This window comes from Vipera berus (genome assembly GCF_964194415.1).
Source record: "Vipera berus genome assembly, chromosome: 16".
NCBI lineage: Eukaryota > Metazoa > Chordata > Lepidosauria > Squamata > Viperidae > Vipera > Vipera berus.
Genome location: NC_138219.1, coordinates 990,129 through 1,006,229, shown reverse-complemented (window position 1 = coordinate 1,006,229; position 16,101 = coordinate 990,129). Strand labels below are relative to the sequence as shown.

The following is a 16,101-nucleotide window of genomic DNA, read 5'->3' as shown; positions in this document are numbered from 1 at the left end:
TGGATCCGCTCACATACTAGTCAATACAGTACAACATCCCAGGTTCTTGGGAAGAACCTGATGCATTTGATGGCCAACACCAGCTAAAGAACTGGCAGCTGTGACTTCACGTTGTTTACATAATAATGTCAGTTTCCAGGTATGTGTGCTCCAGACAGCCTCATGGCAGGTTTCAGAAGGTAAGGAAAGGGAGGTTTCCTGTTTTGGCTTAAAAATATTGAGCACAGAAAGGAGAAGAAGCAATTAAGAGGAGAGAGATAATTAAGAAGGACAAAGAAAAGGAGAGCTCAGCAGCTGCATCCACATCAGCTGCAAGGTAGTGAAGAGGACACTGAACTTCTGGAGAGAGAGAGAGAGAGAGAGAGAGAGAGGGAGGGAGGGAGGGAGGGAGGGAGAGCAAGCTGTGTCTCATCTGACATTTCTTCTCTTTTGCGGGTACCAAGTTCTGTGGTCAAATGGAAAATAACAAGAGCCGCATCCAGTGGCATCAGTGGGAGCTCGGATGATTGGTGACTAATGGAAAGATTCACCTAGATGCCACAGAAGGTGCCCACCCGCACTGCCCACTGCACAGAACTCACACGCTTTCTGAAGAGCACTTCACAATGGAGCGGCAGAGACCAACGTGGAGATTAAAGAGCCCCAAATCGAGGGGTGGGGAACAGCCCCAGAAACCAGCTGCCTGAGGCCACCTTCTGGCAGCTGGAAAAAAACCCGGAGCTGCTCCTTGGTGTGAAAAGCCTGTGGATCACGAACCCGATTCGGGGGAAGAGGAAGCAAGAGGAAGCAGCGGGGACTGTAAATCTTTGGGTCTGACCTGAGCCAGGCAGAATGCGGCAGGGGGGGGGGAGGGAGAACTGGCTGCTCTTCAGAAACAGGCACAGATTACCCAGGCTCAGAGAAAGTGGAGGTGGGTGATCTCTGGGTGGGGGGCTGTATACAAGGGGCATCCTGTTTTCTGGTGGGAAAAGCTGAACACGCCTGGAGGGTGTGTGTGTGTGTGTGTGTGAACACATCTCTGTCCCCCCCCATCCCTTGTTGGTATGCATTCCCTGTATTTTTTCTTCTTGCGTCCACCAAATGTAGAAGCATTTGAAGAGAGTCCATTCACGGTGCCCAACGGGCCACTCCAGGCCAGCAGCCAGGAAAGCTGGAGCATTGCCCAGGATCTTTTCAAGTCTCTGGGAAGCCCTTCGGCTGAATGCGGACCCCTCCCTCTTTTTCTGCCACCTGCCACTCTGCTGCTGCTGCTCTCACTGGAATGTTGAGGGAGCTCTGGGCAGCAGCCTGTGGGTACAGGTTGGGCCCCCTTTCTTGGGGCATTAATGGAGCAGCTTGGCCATGGACTCAAGAGGGGAAGTGTGCACTCCCCAAATACACTACGGTTTGGGGTTAGCCTGGAATATCTTCTCATCCTCAGAAGTTGCTGGGACCTGTTTGAAAGTTGCTTGGTGCAAAATGGACCAGTTTGGGAGTTCCCCCACAGTTTACAGTTCCTTAAACCCAGGAGATACCAAAGAATTTGCAGGGATCAGAATCAAAATCAGGCATCAGCAGCTGCCACCAACTTGGGGCAGGAGACTGAATAGAATAGAGCTGCAAGGGACCTTGGAGGTCTTCTAGTCCATCTCCCCGCCCTGCTGAAGCAGGAGAACCTATACCATCTCAGACAAGTGACTGTCTAGCCTCTTCTTAAAAATCTTCAGTGATGGAGAGCCCATGATTTCTGGAGGCAAGTTTTTCATTGGTTAATTGTCTTCACTGTCAGGAAGTTTCTCCTTAATTCCAGGTTGCTTCTCTCTTTGGTCAGCTTCCAACCATTGTTTCTCGTCCTTCCCTCTGGCGCTTTGGAGAATAATTTGACCCCCTCTTCTTTGTGGCAGCCCCTCAAATACTGGAAGACTGCTATCACGTCTCCCCTATTTCTTCTTTTCTTTAGACTAGCCAAACCCAAGTCCCATAGTTGGTATGTTTCAGTCTCCAGGCCTTGGATCATCCTAGTTGCTCTTCTCTGAACATTTCCCAAGGTCTCAACATCTTTTTGTAGATCAGGAAGCCTTTCCCAGATAGGACTTGCTATGTGCCCCAGTGGCTCTGGGGGGAGGGGAGGGGAGAGGAGGCTCCTTGGGATTCAGCCAGAACCCCAAGAAGGTCATCCCCATAAAATCTGGCCACAATTTTAGCCTAAAGTGGAATAGAATACGGAGGTATGGAAAACTAGCAGTACTATTCAATCCAATAGCCCAGGGAAGAGGCGTAGAGAATTCTCCCTAATGTTTCCACTTGCCCCTGAATCATGAGGTTCTACAGCAAGGATCCCAGTTGGCCTTGGGCGGCTTTCCCTCCTTTTGTGCTTGGTGATTCCAACTTCAGAGGTAGACTGCCTCAGATCCTGTAGGTTCTAATCTGCTCCAGCAGGTAATGCCAGCCTTCAAAAGAAAACATCTTCCCAGCATCTCTGATGCCACTGAACTCGGGTGGGGGGGGGGGCGACCATAATGAGTTATTTCCAGGCAACAGCAGCAGAGAGGTTGCTTGGCCTGCTTGAAAGAATTTGGGGACTGAAAGTCCCCTGGGAGGGGGGTGAGAAGCAGCCCTTTGTGAAGAGGGCTCCTTCCTGCCAGCAGCCACATCCCCACCCCCTGCAGAAAGTCCTTGGCCGGCCTGCATAGAGCAACATCACTGCACTCTCACCAGAGGGCTGGCAGGGTTCCTTGGGGGTGGGGGCGGGCTGCTCCACAGCTGTCTGCCGGCTTCTTCTGCTACAAAGGGCCCTGCCTGCTCTCCACCTCTCCAAGGAGCTCAGCAGTGGAGGGCCCTGGCAGAGGCTCTCCCTCCCTGTTACTGCTGGAGGCAGGGATCAGGCCCATGGGAAAGAAAAACTTCACGCAAAGTGTGAGAAGGTCTACAATAAGTGCTAGAAAACACATCCGGCAGCGACAGAGGCTGCTCTTAGGAAGAACTGCAGACAGCACCTCCCTGGGACACAGTGCAGAGCAGCCCCTCCCAGCAAGCCTGGGAAAATGGTCTTTGCAGAGAAAGTGGGTGTGGAAGTGCCTATGTGGGGCACCCCCAAAATTACTTGCCAAATAAACACAGAGATCAACAAAAGAAAGGAAGAGAGAGGACTAGGATTAGGATAGCCCCCACTCTGCCTCCCCCCCCCCACAAAAGAGAAACCCAGCTCAATTTGTCTCTAATGGGAAGAGCTGGCAGCTACATGGACACAAACTGGCCCCAGGTTCCTTTTTAGCACCGCTGGGAGTGGCACGGGAAAAGAGGGTGCCAAGATAACTTCATGGCCTCTCCTGCTCCTTGGGCAGAGCACACCAATGAGTCTGGCACTAAACACCAGCAGCGCTTTTTCTGTTCATAGCTGATGTAAGAAGCAACTTGATGAATATTATTTTTCTGATGCAGCTACTTGATCACCAAACTAAAATATCGCCACCAGCCATGCTACCCGAGATGCCATCCCTCAGCTGCCCCCTTCCACAGGCAGATAGTTGGCCAGAGCAAGCCACCGGTCCAGGCAGCATATGGCCAGGGTTGGCACTGCACACTTGCCCCCAGTGAGTTGAGGGGGAAACTGAGGCCAAGGCCCAAAGAACTTCCCAGTCAGCAAGGGGAGGATGGGACCAATGTGGGTGTCTGTGGAGAAGTTACCGAAGGGAGGAACCCACCAAGTTTTCATGAAGCTGGCTGAACTGGTGTTTTGGGATGGTCTACAGCAGACATGTCAAACACAAGGCCCGGGGGCCAGATCCGGCCCGCAAAGTGGTCTCATGTGGCCCGCGAAGCCATCCTGGAAACAGTGAGGGAACGGCCCCCACTGCCTTGGCCCTGGCCCAGAGACCCTCCTATCTGTCCCACTCCTGCCCAGGCCCCCATAGGCACCCTTGATGCGAACGATGTAGAGCTGGTCATGCCCACCCAGTAGGCCATACACACTCTAGCCACGCCCACCCTGGCCACACCCACCCGGCCCCCTGAGGGCAACTGCAATGCTGATGTGGCCCTCAATGAATTTGAGTTTGACACCCCTGGTCTACAGCAATGCTAATCTTCATTTCTTCATTTCTGTTTCATTCATCTACACAAGAAACAGTTTAAATTCCATTTCTTAGAGAGGCAAAGCAGGTCTAATTCAGTTACAGCATTCCTGAAGCCCAGGGTGTGATTTCCACAGGAAACTTAGGTGTTTCTCTGGAGCTGCTTCCCACTCCTGGTCCTTCCCCGGGGCTGGAGAGCTGCACTCTGGTGAAGCCCTGGACTGGTTGTGATGCTCCCAATGCAAGCACAGGGCGTGGGGAGACCTATTTGAAGAGATCTATGGGATCCTCTAATTCGGAAACCCAGCAGTGACCCTGTTCTCCCTGGCTCAGGATGGCTCGCAATATTTGCAGCCAATAGGATATTTTCTTTACAAACAAAATAAAAAACCAGAAGGGGAGGTAGAGATTGCTTGTAGGACCAAATCCCTTCCTAAAATGAAAAGCCCACCAGTAAAACACTGCAGAAACCGCCAGGTTCTTGGGGCAGGGCGTTTCGAAATTTCTCAAGGAAATGAAAAAATGTGCTTGCCACAAAGAATGCTGGACAATTGGAAACCTTTGCCTCTTTAATGAAGGGGAAGGACATGATTCCCCTCCCCGCTTTCTTGATAGATTAGTGGAGCAGGAGAAGAACTTGAATTTTAAAGTATCAATTCTTAAATTGATACTTTGTTTTATTGGAGAACTTTTGAATGCCCGGTAGCAAAGAGAGCCTCCATCTTCAGAGGCAGACTAACTTTGGATATCTTACTCCTGGCCTCGGGAAGTAAAAGCCGGCAGTCCCGCCCTGCTCGGACGTTTCCCGAAGAATTCGACGCCGGCGCGTTTCCTTCTTTCCTTCTCGGGCTCCCGAGGCCAGAAGGGAAGGGAGCAGGGAGGGTCCCCCGGACTTCAGCTGCTCCCCAAGAATCCCAACGCCCTCCCGGGTCACCCCCTGCAGCCCGGACCTCAGGCTTCAAACCCGCCGCGGCCGGGCAGCTCGGACAGCCCCCCCCCCCGCCATCTCCCCGCCTCGGTCCAGGCGGACACGCGGAAGACGCTCCGCACCTGGGGCAGCCCGACCTGCCGTTCAGCCGGGCCCGAGTGAGCCCCGCCGCCTCCCCGAAGCGAGCCCCGCTGGGCGCGGAGAAGCGCGCGCGTTGGGAACTCACCGGCCTGGGCGCGAAGAAGCAGCCCGCGCGTCCCCGGGAGAGCGGCCCTGGCGCTGCGGTGGCCACTGCGGTGCAGAACTGCGGCGCTGGAAGCCCGGCCGGGCAGGAGGAGCGGCGGGACGGCCGGGGGGGGGGCAGCGCGCCCCGCTCCGCTCCGCCCCTCCTCTCCTCGCCCCGCCCCTTCGCCCCGCGCCCCGTCTGCTGGGCTGCGCCGGATCGCAGGTGCCGGAGTGCGGCGCCCCCCCCCGCCCCCGCTCGCCCCGCTGCGGACCCGGTTCAAGTCAGGGGTGCGGCGGGGAGGGCAGGTCGAAAGCCGCCGCACGGAGGGGCGCCGGTGGAAAGGCAGCCAACCAGGGAGGAGCGCCTGGAAGCAATCCAAGGGGAGTCCAGGGACCGGGTCCGAGGTTCCCCTGGGTGTCCGGCGGTTCTGGAGGGTCCAGCTGCTGCACACGGATGCCGGTCAAGGAGGGGCAGAAACAGCTGGGCGCGCGGCCAAGCGGGGAGAGGGGATCGTCTTCCTAGGGAATGTTGCTCGGTTGCTCCGATCGTGGACATTCCCCACCCCCCACCCCGCGTTTTGATTCCGTTCACGGCCGCATCAGGATCCAGGGCCAAATTCTGCGCTCCTGGAACCCGGAGCGCCAGTGAATGAGCATTTTGTGGGGAAGGCGAAAGGGGACCGGGAGGGGCGGAGGAGGCCGGGTGGTTCTTGCGGCCGCCTGGAGCCTCTTCCCACTGCAGGCTTACTATTCTCGCGTCACCCCCTCCCCCCCGCCGGGGCAATTGCTCTTGCCTGGTTCGCGTAGCGTCCCCCTCTGCTTCTCCCGGCAGACGCGGAGGACGTCGCGGCCGCCACCGAGCGGGCTGCTGAGCCGCGCTTGACCCCTCCCGCCCCGGATGGTTTCGGAGCCTTTCCCTTCGGGCGGGCGGAAGCCTCTGCCAAAGGTGGGCTCTGGGGCGCCCGGAGGCTGATGGCTCAAGAGCCGCTTTCACCCTCTGAGAGCGGAGGGACAACTTCCTTCCCGCGTCTCTGGCTGGCTCGCCCGTCCCTGGCAGCTGATCCCAAGTGGGCAGGGAGCCCCCCCGTGGGCCACCGGGGTGGGGGGCAGGAGCAGCTCTTCCCTCCTCCCTTCTTGGAAGCGACCGCACGTCTCGTGGATCGGGGCCCGGTCATCTGTCAAAAGCCGCCACCTCCTCCGCTCCCTCCACATACGACACGAGTGGGCGCAATGGGTCCTCCTCCTCCTCCTCCTCCTCCTCCCCCCAAAGCAGGACATCCAAAACCCTTCCTTAATTCATCCCATACGGACCGGGCGCGGCCCCTTCTGCCGACTTGACAGCCACGAGGAAGAGAGCCCACTCCTTCCCACCCCCTTCGTGGACCTTGAGGGGCCAAGTCCGCCCCGGAGGGCCTGGGTGGAGAAAGGAAGAACAGGACACACAGGAGTGAGCCTTTGAAAAGGAATATACAGACAGCTCTGCCCTCTTTTCTCTTCTCCCTTGACTTCCCTCAGGAAGATGGGGGTGGGGCTCCTGAGATGGGCTGGTAGTAACTTTCAACCCATAAGACCTTAGCATTCAAATAACTCAGAAAAGAGGCCGACCCCCCCCCCATGGAGGAGAAAGGTGGGGAGGGAGAGAGACCCACAATGTTCTGACTTGGCTTCTGCTTCTGGATCAATTTAGTCAGCTTCCATCATCTTATTTGAAAATAGCTGATGGCTTCCAATGCAGCATCTTGAATTTTACTGAAGAGTTCCAAACAACAAAACCAGCAGAAACAGAGCAGAAGTGAAGTTTTACTCTGACCGGACACTCACTGGAGCACAGAAGGGTACACAGAGAGTCCAGCAAAGCTTTTCAGCCATTTGGACATCCTGTTTTGGCCCTCTCAGTGTTACTCTGTAGGGCACCTGGCCTCTTCATGCCAACTTGCACTCCGCTTGTGCCCATGCCAAGCGCCCAGAGCATCATCTGGTCCAGTTCTTTGGCCAGCTTTCGGTGTCCCTGGCCTGAGGGCACGGATGGGAACCTGACAGCTCTCTGGGCTACAGAACCAGGTATCTCGGCTCATTCAACTTAGCCAAGGGGGAATGACTGTAGATGCACCTCTTTGTAGCAAAGTCCCCCAGGTCTTTACAGAGGCAAAGAGAGACCCAGTCTGAAAGAAATCCTGCCGCGGTCTCAGAAATATCCTTTAGGCCTGGTCTGGAAACTGATCCAGCCTTGTTTGCCCCTTTTAAATGAGCTCCTGCTGGAAGAGGCAGAAGGAAGTGACGGTCGATTGTGCTGGGTCTCTCAGCAGCTTTCAACAGCATCGACTAACAGCCTTCTCAGTCTGGGGGTGAGGAGAAAGAGGCCCCTCTTTCTTCAAGGGATGAGCTTAGAGGAGTATGTCCAAAAGCTCCCCCCCTCAGACACACACCCCGCCCCCCCTCAATGACCCGTTCCCAGGAAGGAATGGGACTATCTTGCCTGGAATGGTGCCAGCTCTGCTTCTGAATGAGGGAGGCTGTGTCTGCATGGAGGGATGGGTTGGATAAGGAGCTGAAGCCTGAGGATGTCTTTCCCTGGAGGCCACAAACTGGGGAGCTGCTTGTTTAAATAGGCTTATACTCCCCCCAAAGGAGCAGAGAGCTTGCTTGGGGTGCTTGCAGAAGGAGCCCCCAGTGAGGGGCCCAGCCATTCCTGGCCAGGGAGAGCTGAACCACACACACCGGGAACCCCATTTAGGAGCTGGAATGGAAAGACTCTTTGTTCTCGGTGAGAACATTGAGCAGTCATGTGTGTGTGTGTGTGTGTAATGGACGGTGCCTGACATCAATGATGCCACAGGGGATCAGGACCTCAGCCTGGCTTGGGATGCGGACATCTCTTATGGATGTTTTACTCCTGTTCCTCCTGACCAGAAACGAGCAAAAAGACCCTCGGACTGAGATTTTGAGAGGAACGTTCAAGAGAAGCCAGCCTCAACAGGCATTCCCATCTTCCTGACCACACTCAGAACTGTTAATGAAGACAGGCTTATGTGGCTAATTTTATGTCTTCCTAAGACTTCCTTTCCAAGATTGTGCAACTCCAGAAACTCGCCTGGAAGGCCTCTCCGGCAGCGGCAGCAGGACAGGGCTGGGCCTCTGGCTCCTTCGATGCTTCGGTGGGGAGTCAGAAGATCCTAGTAACTTTGGTTAAGAATTAGTTTTCCTCAGAAGGACAGGGCCTCTTTCAAATCTCAGGGCTCAACTGGTTTCACCAATTAGCTCTCGGAGTTCAGGAATGTCAGCGTTCCCCTTACGTTTTAAATCTTGATATCTCTCATGTGAGAAATAACAAACATGGAAACTTTTTAAATACAACTCTATAGGAAAAGTTTATATAATCTTGAGCCTGGGATCTCCAAGGACAGTTTGATCCGCTTGCACCTGGATTGCCAGACCAAAGAGCGTTTGGGGGAGGGGTAAAAAAAGCAAGATGGCGGAACGAAGGTCCTGCCTCTCTTGCACTCGTGTTGACAATGATGGCTGTTCTCTGTCTCCACCTTTCTTTTTTTGACCCCCAACCCGTGATGCCACTGCCATCCGGTTTCAGATGAGACTGATCCAGGAATGTGCATCTGCTCAGAAAAGAGAGTTGAGGGTTCAGAAGACTAACTTCTCCATATGTGGGAAGATCATGGCCTATGAGACTGGCTCTACCACAAGGGCCCTTCCCCGCTGCTGCTTCAGACCACCAGCAGCGCCCAGGTGGGCACAAGGGCTCCCAGCCTGGGTGGCGACACACCCCAGAGGCAGGCACGGCCCCAAAGCCACAGCAGGGCTTGGCCGTTTTCCCATTAGTGCCCAGATCTTTCCATCTGGGAGAAGGAGCCAGGCTCTCTGCTCACTGGAGGAGCAGCTGCAGCTCATTACCCTACTGTGCCCTCCTCCTCCGACTTGTGTTTCCACTTACAATGGAGCCCAAAGGCAGCCAATTTTGAGAAAAGTTCGCTGCCCCTCACAGCCGAGTCCTAAATGGAAAACATGCACTTTGCTTCTGAGCAATGGTGACAGCTTCCTGTCAGGATGCCTCGGTTATTGCTTCACCCCTGCGGCCTTCAGGTCTTCCAAAAGGAGGAAGGGTCTAGGCTGTTGAGGCGGATGCCCCCCCTCAGCCATTTTATAGCTGCTCCAAGTGCTCCCAACTGCAGTGGGGGGCGGGGGCTGAAAGCGGTTCTCGGTCCCCACTGTGCTTGGCCAGGGGCCTGGACTGCAAGGAGCTTTAGCCCTGTCTTGGGGACGGCGAAGCTGATGGAGGCTGAGCAAAAGGAGCTCTGCTGATGCCGGCTTGACCCTCCGCTCCTCCAGAGGAGCGCGTGAGAATTGCACGTGCAGCCACAGCTTGCTTGCTTGCCCCCCCCCCCCGTCAGCACTTCTGAGGACAGTGCAGGAGCCCAGTGCAGGAGCAGGCAGGAGCCGGGGAGTTTGGGGACCAGAGCAATAAGCGGGATTCATCCCCCCCAGAGGGAGCCCGGGGGTTTATCAGAAGGGTCTGCTCATTGCACTGACGCTGCAGTCTCCCCTCCTCTTTGAGTCTTTTGGATAAAAGAGTTCATCTCTTTGCCAAATCCTTGCCTTTTGTGTCTGGTTTGTGTGCATGCATGTGCCTTTGTGTGCCTTCATGCACTTCATGTTGACTCCTGGCCACCAGCCAGACAGGTCCCTGAAATTCCTTGGTGGCTTGTCATTGCCTCCTTCCCAGGGCTGTGAGAGGGGGACCGGCCCAAGGTCACCAGCTGGCTTTGGGCCTCAGGCAGGAATAGAATTCAGGGTCTCCAAGCTGGAAAGGACAAAGGGGGATTTCCCCAGTGCCCTGGGCTTCCTCCTGCTGGGGAGAGACTCCAAAGCCCTCTCTTGCAGGCCTTTTTGCCTTCCTCCTCCAGCCTCAGGTGGGTCTGAAGTTCCCTGGGACTCTTCCCAGTGTGGTTCCACCTCCTGTCCCTTTGCCTGCTGCTGCTTTGTAAGGCCTTGAAAGGAGAGGTTTCCTGTCTGTGGAGGAGGAGGAGGAGGAGGAGGGAGGGAGGGAGGGCAGCCTCCCTCCTGGCATGATGGTGGCTCCATCCAAGAAGGCTGCAAGCAAAGGACACACAGCCCTCAATCTGAAGTGGTCTGAGGATCCCTGTTCAGGACATGGGGTTGGATTCTGAGCCCTACGATTCTAAACAACAAAAGCATCGTACAAGCATTATCCTTTCTTGTGACTAAAGAATATTGTTTAAAGTTGGAAATTCTGAGTTTCTTGGCTTTGTGGTTTGGAGCGATGCACTCGTTGTAAAGAGGCTGGTGTGGACGTGGCATCCTCCTCCTCCTCTTCCTCCCCAGACCAACAAACCCAGTTTCTATCCTGGCTCTCCATGGCAACCTGGAGGCCTCCCAAGACATCCCCAGGCTGGCTTAGGCTTCCACACATGAGATCATTCGTACAGGAGAGTGAAAGGCCTGGAGATGCAGACTCAGCAAGGAACACCAAAACCACAGGAGCGCCCACTGCGGATGGCCGGCCAGCTGGCCTCTGGAGCCCTGCGCTGAGCGAATGATGATGCCTCAAATCAAGCCAGAAGTGCAACCTCTGGGCTCAAGCATGACAGGCATGCCCCACGTGCAAAAGTCTGCGCACCTCTGCCACTGCACTTGGTTGGTCAACTTGGGCTGTGACGGGGACTCATCCTGACTCCTGCAGTCACCATGGCTGTCTTGAGCAGGCAGCAAAGCTGGGGGGCTCCAGAAGCTAAGAAAATTCCCCCTCCACCTCCTTCTGCTCAAGGATTGCTTCAGACCCTGGAAAGGACAGGCTACCTCCAGGAAGGGGGTCCTGCTCTGGGTTCCAGGATTCCCATTGCAGCTGCAAAGGCTCCTAGATCCTCCATCTGCCAGTGGGGGGGGGCTGTCCTGGTGGGGTCACACTAAGGATGACTATGGGTCAGCTGACCCAGCCAGGGGCATTCCCAGTTATCCATCTTCTCTGGAAAGGGGGGGGGTCTGAGAGCAGCAGTCACAGGAAACACCCCCCCCAGAGGACGTGCCTCTTGGACCTCTCAAAGACCCCTCCCTGGAATGAGGGGGGGGCCTGCAAATTTGGCTGTCTGGGGGTCCCTGTTTCGTCTTGGCCACAATGCGGTCGGGTCGGACTGGAGGGCAAGGAGGCCTCTTGGGTAACAGGATATTCCCACCCTGCAAAAGATGTGGCCAGGGTAGCCTCTCCCCCTTTTGTCCCCCCCCTTTCCTTGATCCTGCTTCTCTTGTTGGGAGAGGGGAGCAGCAGTCAATAGCCCACCTCCAGAGCCCCCCCCCCGTCACACTAGCAGCCGTGGGCACATTTCTCTCCCAATCCTGATCCTCCATATGCCCCCCCAAAACATGGCAACCAGTGTCCTCCCCCCCCACCTCCCACAGCTGGGATGATGACTCTTCCTGGAATTGGAGGCATCAGCCGGGACTCGATTCTGCCTGGCAGAGCTCTGAACCGCTCTGTGCAATGTGCATTTTATTGGGGGGGGGAGAGAGAAGGGGAAGCAAGTTGGCGGCCTCTGTGCCTGCATTCCGGGCCTCCCTGCCAGTTCAGCCAGCTCAGGGGTGGCACCGGCGGTTTTGGAGGCTTGCAGCCAGGATTTGAAATGGCATCCAGAGGCCATTTCACAAAACGGGCTGCTTTCCGGGCGTGGCAGTTTCCCAATTATAGCCACTGCAGAACAGGGAAGCCTCGGAGCTCAAAGGGTACCTGAAGCGCCTGGATATACGATGGGAATTGCAGTGAGAGGCCCTTGTTGGCCACACAGTCCAGCCCTCCTTGTGAAGCTTTAAAATGATTACACAGGGGGATCTGTGGGAAGGAATCATCCTGCCATTCCAGCGCACTTGGACTTTGCCATAAGATCTCTATCTAGCTGCCCCCTGAAGGGTCTCTGCATCCCAGGGTGCCTCCCCAAGGGACCTCTAACCCCCCCAGCCGCCAAGAGGTGTCTGTGGCCATTTTTGTTCCGTTCCGCTTTCCTCCTTTCATCTGGTTGGCCCCTGTGAAGGGATCAGCTTCGGTGCCTTGATTAACCTTTATGCTGCCATATGCTTTATCTATGGGTGCCCTTTTGTCCTCAGTACATTTTTAGCAGATTTCTGTGTGAAGGTGAACTGCGCTAAATTCAGGGCCAAGTCTGCTGGGGTGGTGGTGGTGAGTCCTCCGTCTGTGCTGCTGGTCTAGCCTGGGCTCCCTCGCTTGCTTCCAGGTGGGTCCAGCGCTTGGCCCAGCTTCGCCCTCCCGCCTTTGGCATCTTTCCTGGCAGTGCTCAACCCAGCGGAGCCTGGTGGCATTTCAGCAGGGCAGAACCTGCAGAACTCAGAGCTCTTTGGCAGGAGTGCTTGGCAAGAGTGGCCTCGGCTCCCTCTCTTGGCCTCTTTGGCAACTGGTCTTGGGTGGGGGGCAGGCTGGTTTGGCCCCCATGTGCAGTATCCTGCTTTTTAAATTGCATTGGTTTATATTTGTCCTTCCTCGGGCAGGGTAGATAAATCGTGAAGACGCTGAGATGGCCTGTGGACGGCAGCTGCATTTTGGCTACCTCAGGTCGCAGCCAGGCCAGTAACCTTGGTTGCAAGGCACAGACCGCCTTCACATAACACCCTAGATCCAGAATCAGTCAGTGTGAAAGGACCCTCCACCCAACTGGCTGCCCCGGGATGGGCTTCTGCTCTCACTGAACCCCAATGAGCTCAGCCAGCTTGGACGCTCTCTGGTCTTGTGAGAAATGCCAGGACCAAGATCTCTGCCGAAGACAAGAGAGAGGGACAGACTAGTGGGCACCTCTGTGGGCACCGTGCTTTGAAGACCTCCTCCTCCTCCAAGGCGGGAGGGCTTTCCATGGTCTCTGCAATTCTAGAATGCGGAGCAAATCTTTCATTCTTTTATTGATGATGCTGCCTGAAGGGCAGAAGTCCCTCGTGCCCTTCTCTTTTCCCCTCAACATCACACATCCCAAGACCAAGTCCTGGACACCCCTGAGGATCTGGCCAAGATGCCTGCAGCTGGCCAAGTGCCAAAGAGGTGGGCAGGTGGTGGTGAGGGAGATCAGTATGAGGAGGACTCTGCAGAAGAAACAGGCCATTGCTCTTCACAAGCCTGCTTGAGCTGGGTTGTCCATGTGGCTGCCCAATCCTGGCTTATCAACAGGTGAGAACCTGGGTCCACAAACCAGGCTGCACATGAGTGTCTTGAGTCTGCTTGCCTTCTGGGCTGCCTTCCTCTCCCGTCCGGGGACGGGAGAAGGTTGGAGCAGCTCCCACCAGAGAAGGCAGGCAGCGGTTGTTCTTCACTCCGACAGGAAAGTCCTCCCTGTGCAAGAAGCTGGGCTCCCTTCTCGCTGGGGCCATTTGTGGGTGGCCTGTCCAAGAGACTGTCCGGAAGCTCCAGGGAGGGTCTGGGGTCTGCTCTGTTCCTGCTGTGGGCTGCCTGCAGAAACCGGCTTGTCACCGTCTGCTGGTGGGCAGGGAAGCCAAGCGCATCAGTGGCAGTCTGTGCATGTTGGCGAGGAAGCCCTGCCAGCCCCTCTGGAGGGCACGATTGACCTGCTGGAGGCAAGCAGAGTTAGGCACAACCCCTGAGATTTCTCCTGCCCCTCGCCTTGGCCCAGGAAGGCTCTGGGACCGGAGCATCCCGGGCTCCCTCCCACTATTGTGTATGTGTGTGTGTTGTCCACATGGAGCAATTATTTGGACCCAAATAGGAGGATAGCAACGGGGGCCTCTTCTCCCCAGCCCGGAGTGGGGGAAGTGGGTTTGACCCAGGTCCGGCTTAGATGCAGAAAACTATGTGGGTCCTTGTCCCCAGAGACTGAAGAGGGTGGGAAATAAGGGCAGAGGCTGGGGTCCCTGGTGAACCCCAGGGAGGCCTCTGGGGGCCTTTCAGGAACTGCCTCGGCTGAGCGGTGCTGGGGCTGTAAAATCCACCAATCAAGACAGCGATGAATGGGAGAAGGAAGGCGCCTCCTCTGCGGCTGGCCTCTGTCTCCCTCCCCGGGAGGGGAGAAATTGCTACCAAGCGTCACACGCTCGGCTGGCCCAGATGGACGCTTGGAGGAAAAGTCAGAGGAAAGGGGGCGGGGGAATTGTGCCCAAGCAGATCGGTGACCAGGCCATCCTTGAAGCCATGGTTTGCATGCTCTGTTGGGAAGAGCACAGCAGGATAACAGGGGTGTGTGTGTGTGTGTGTGTGTGTCCCTTGCTTGTCAGAATGGCAGCCAGATAAGCCGAAAACCAGCTTTAGCAGCTCCAGATCAGCTTCCACACATGCACAAAGAGAGGCCACAAAACTAAGGTGGAAGGATGGGGACCCTCTCTTAAAGTGATCAGTTCCAGGGAAGATTGGAACTCGTGCAAAGTGGGGAGCCCTCCTGCGTCTCTGGGGGGCAGAAGGGAGAGGGTCTCATTCCTTGCCGTTGCCTGGCTGCTCCGAGGCGCAAGCCAGGAAGCCCCTGGGCTGCTGCAGATTCTTCGGTTCTGCCTCCCCTCGTCTGCTCATCCAGCAAGCCAATGGTGGACGGGCTTACTGGCTTTCCAGCAGGTGGGGTGAGGTTCTCCTGGGGACTCAGCCTTGTGCCGGGGAGGACAGGCTGTCCTCGTGGCAGCAACCTGCCCTCCCCCCAAATGGCTGGACCCTCCTGCCCTTACCTTTTGGCACTGCTTCACCCTGTTGCTGGCTTGGGCTCTGCCGTGAGCCTGCCCGAGCAGCAGCTGCCCATCACTGGCTTCACCTGCCGGGGTGGCCTCTTCGTCCTTCCTGTCCCGCCCCTTCAGGCTCAGGGCTCGGCGTCCGCAGCTGCCCTTCTTCCTGGCTGCTTCCTGGGAAGCCCCTTCCTGGCCGGGGCCCAGGCTGCCCTCCACCCTCCAAGGGGGCTCCTCGGCTTCCCAGGGGAGAGGGGCCTCCTCCAGGCAGCCATACAAGCTTCCAGGGACCTGATCCAGGAGCCCTGGGGACTTGAGCGCCCGCAGTGAGCAGGCCCTCCGAAAGGCCGTGTGCTTGGTCATGGGGTTTGCCCGTTGCAAGAGTCAAGTTGCTCTGCTCAGCCCGAGCCTTTTCTTCCCCCTTTCTTGCATGATTCATTGGGGGAGTGGGGGAGGGGCAGGGGGAGTGCCGTCTCGCAGTCTTGAACTCTTTGGACTTTCTTATCAGCTGCCCCTCAGATGGGGGAGAAAGGTCAGGACGGGCCCTCCAGACACGTCCCCAGGCAGGGAGCAAAGGGCTGGCGGCCCTCTCCCTGCTTCCCCCAGCGGGTACTACACCCTTCTTCAGGGAGGGGATGATGCATCTTAGGAAGCCAGATGGAATTTGGCCCCAGCCGGGTGGTGACTCTCCGGAGCAGAGCTTTAAGCCCAAAGCTGCTCCTGTTGAGCCCTCCAGAGAAGCCGAGGCCTGGATCCTGCAGATCCAGATCTGGAGACAAAGAAGGGGGTGGATTGGGCCCTAAGGACACCGACTCATGCTCAGCACAACCAGAGGAACTCTGGATTAACTCCCCCTGGCCCCCGGGGTCAGAATTTTATTCAGAGAAGAGGGGCCCCGCTCAGCTGAGAGGAAGGGAAGACCTCAGCCAGGAGACGGGGGGGGGAGGCCGGCATGGGGGGCTTGCAGATGGCTCTCGCGGCCACTTCAGGCCAAGCATCCGAGGAAGTGGCGAGTCCCCTTGAAGGCGGCAATGGGCCCACCTCCACATTTCCCAGTCTGAGTGATGGCGAGAGGGCGGACTGAGTCCCTGCAATCACTGGGGGGGGGGGGCGCTGCAGGGCACTTTTTCCACAGAGAAAGGCACACGTCCGGCTTCTTCCTCCACTGGCCTCTGAAATGCTACAGTGGCCGGGAAATATATCACTGTTTAATTT

The 16,101-nt window shown here is 56.5% G+C and overlaps 1 protein-coding gene across 1 annotated transcript in view; it reads right to left on the bottom strand.

Moving 5' to 3' along the window:
• BCAN (brevican) overlaps positions 1-15,249 on the bottom strand; it is a gene marked incomplete at both ends in the record, with an annotated part of 38,983 nt that extends 23,734 nt beyond the window's left edge. Inside the window, 6 exon segments of the mRNA XM_081341026.1 lie at positions 5,207-5,469; positions 5,968-6,158; positions 6,517-6,618; positions 7,120-7,218; positions 13,510-13,702; positions 14,893-15,249. Of these exon segments, the coding sequence (XP_081197152.1) occupies positions 5,207-5,469; positions 5,968-6,158; positions 6,517-6,618; positions 7,120-7,218; positions 13,510-13,702; positions 14,893-15,249 (1,205 nt within the window).
• Between the last annotated feature and the right edge of the window lie 852 nt (positions 15,250-16,101).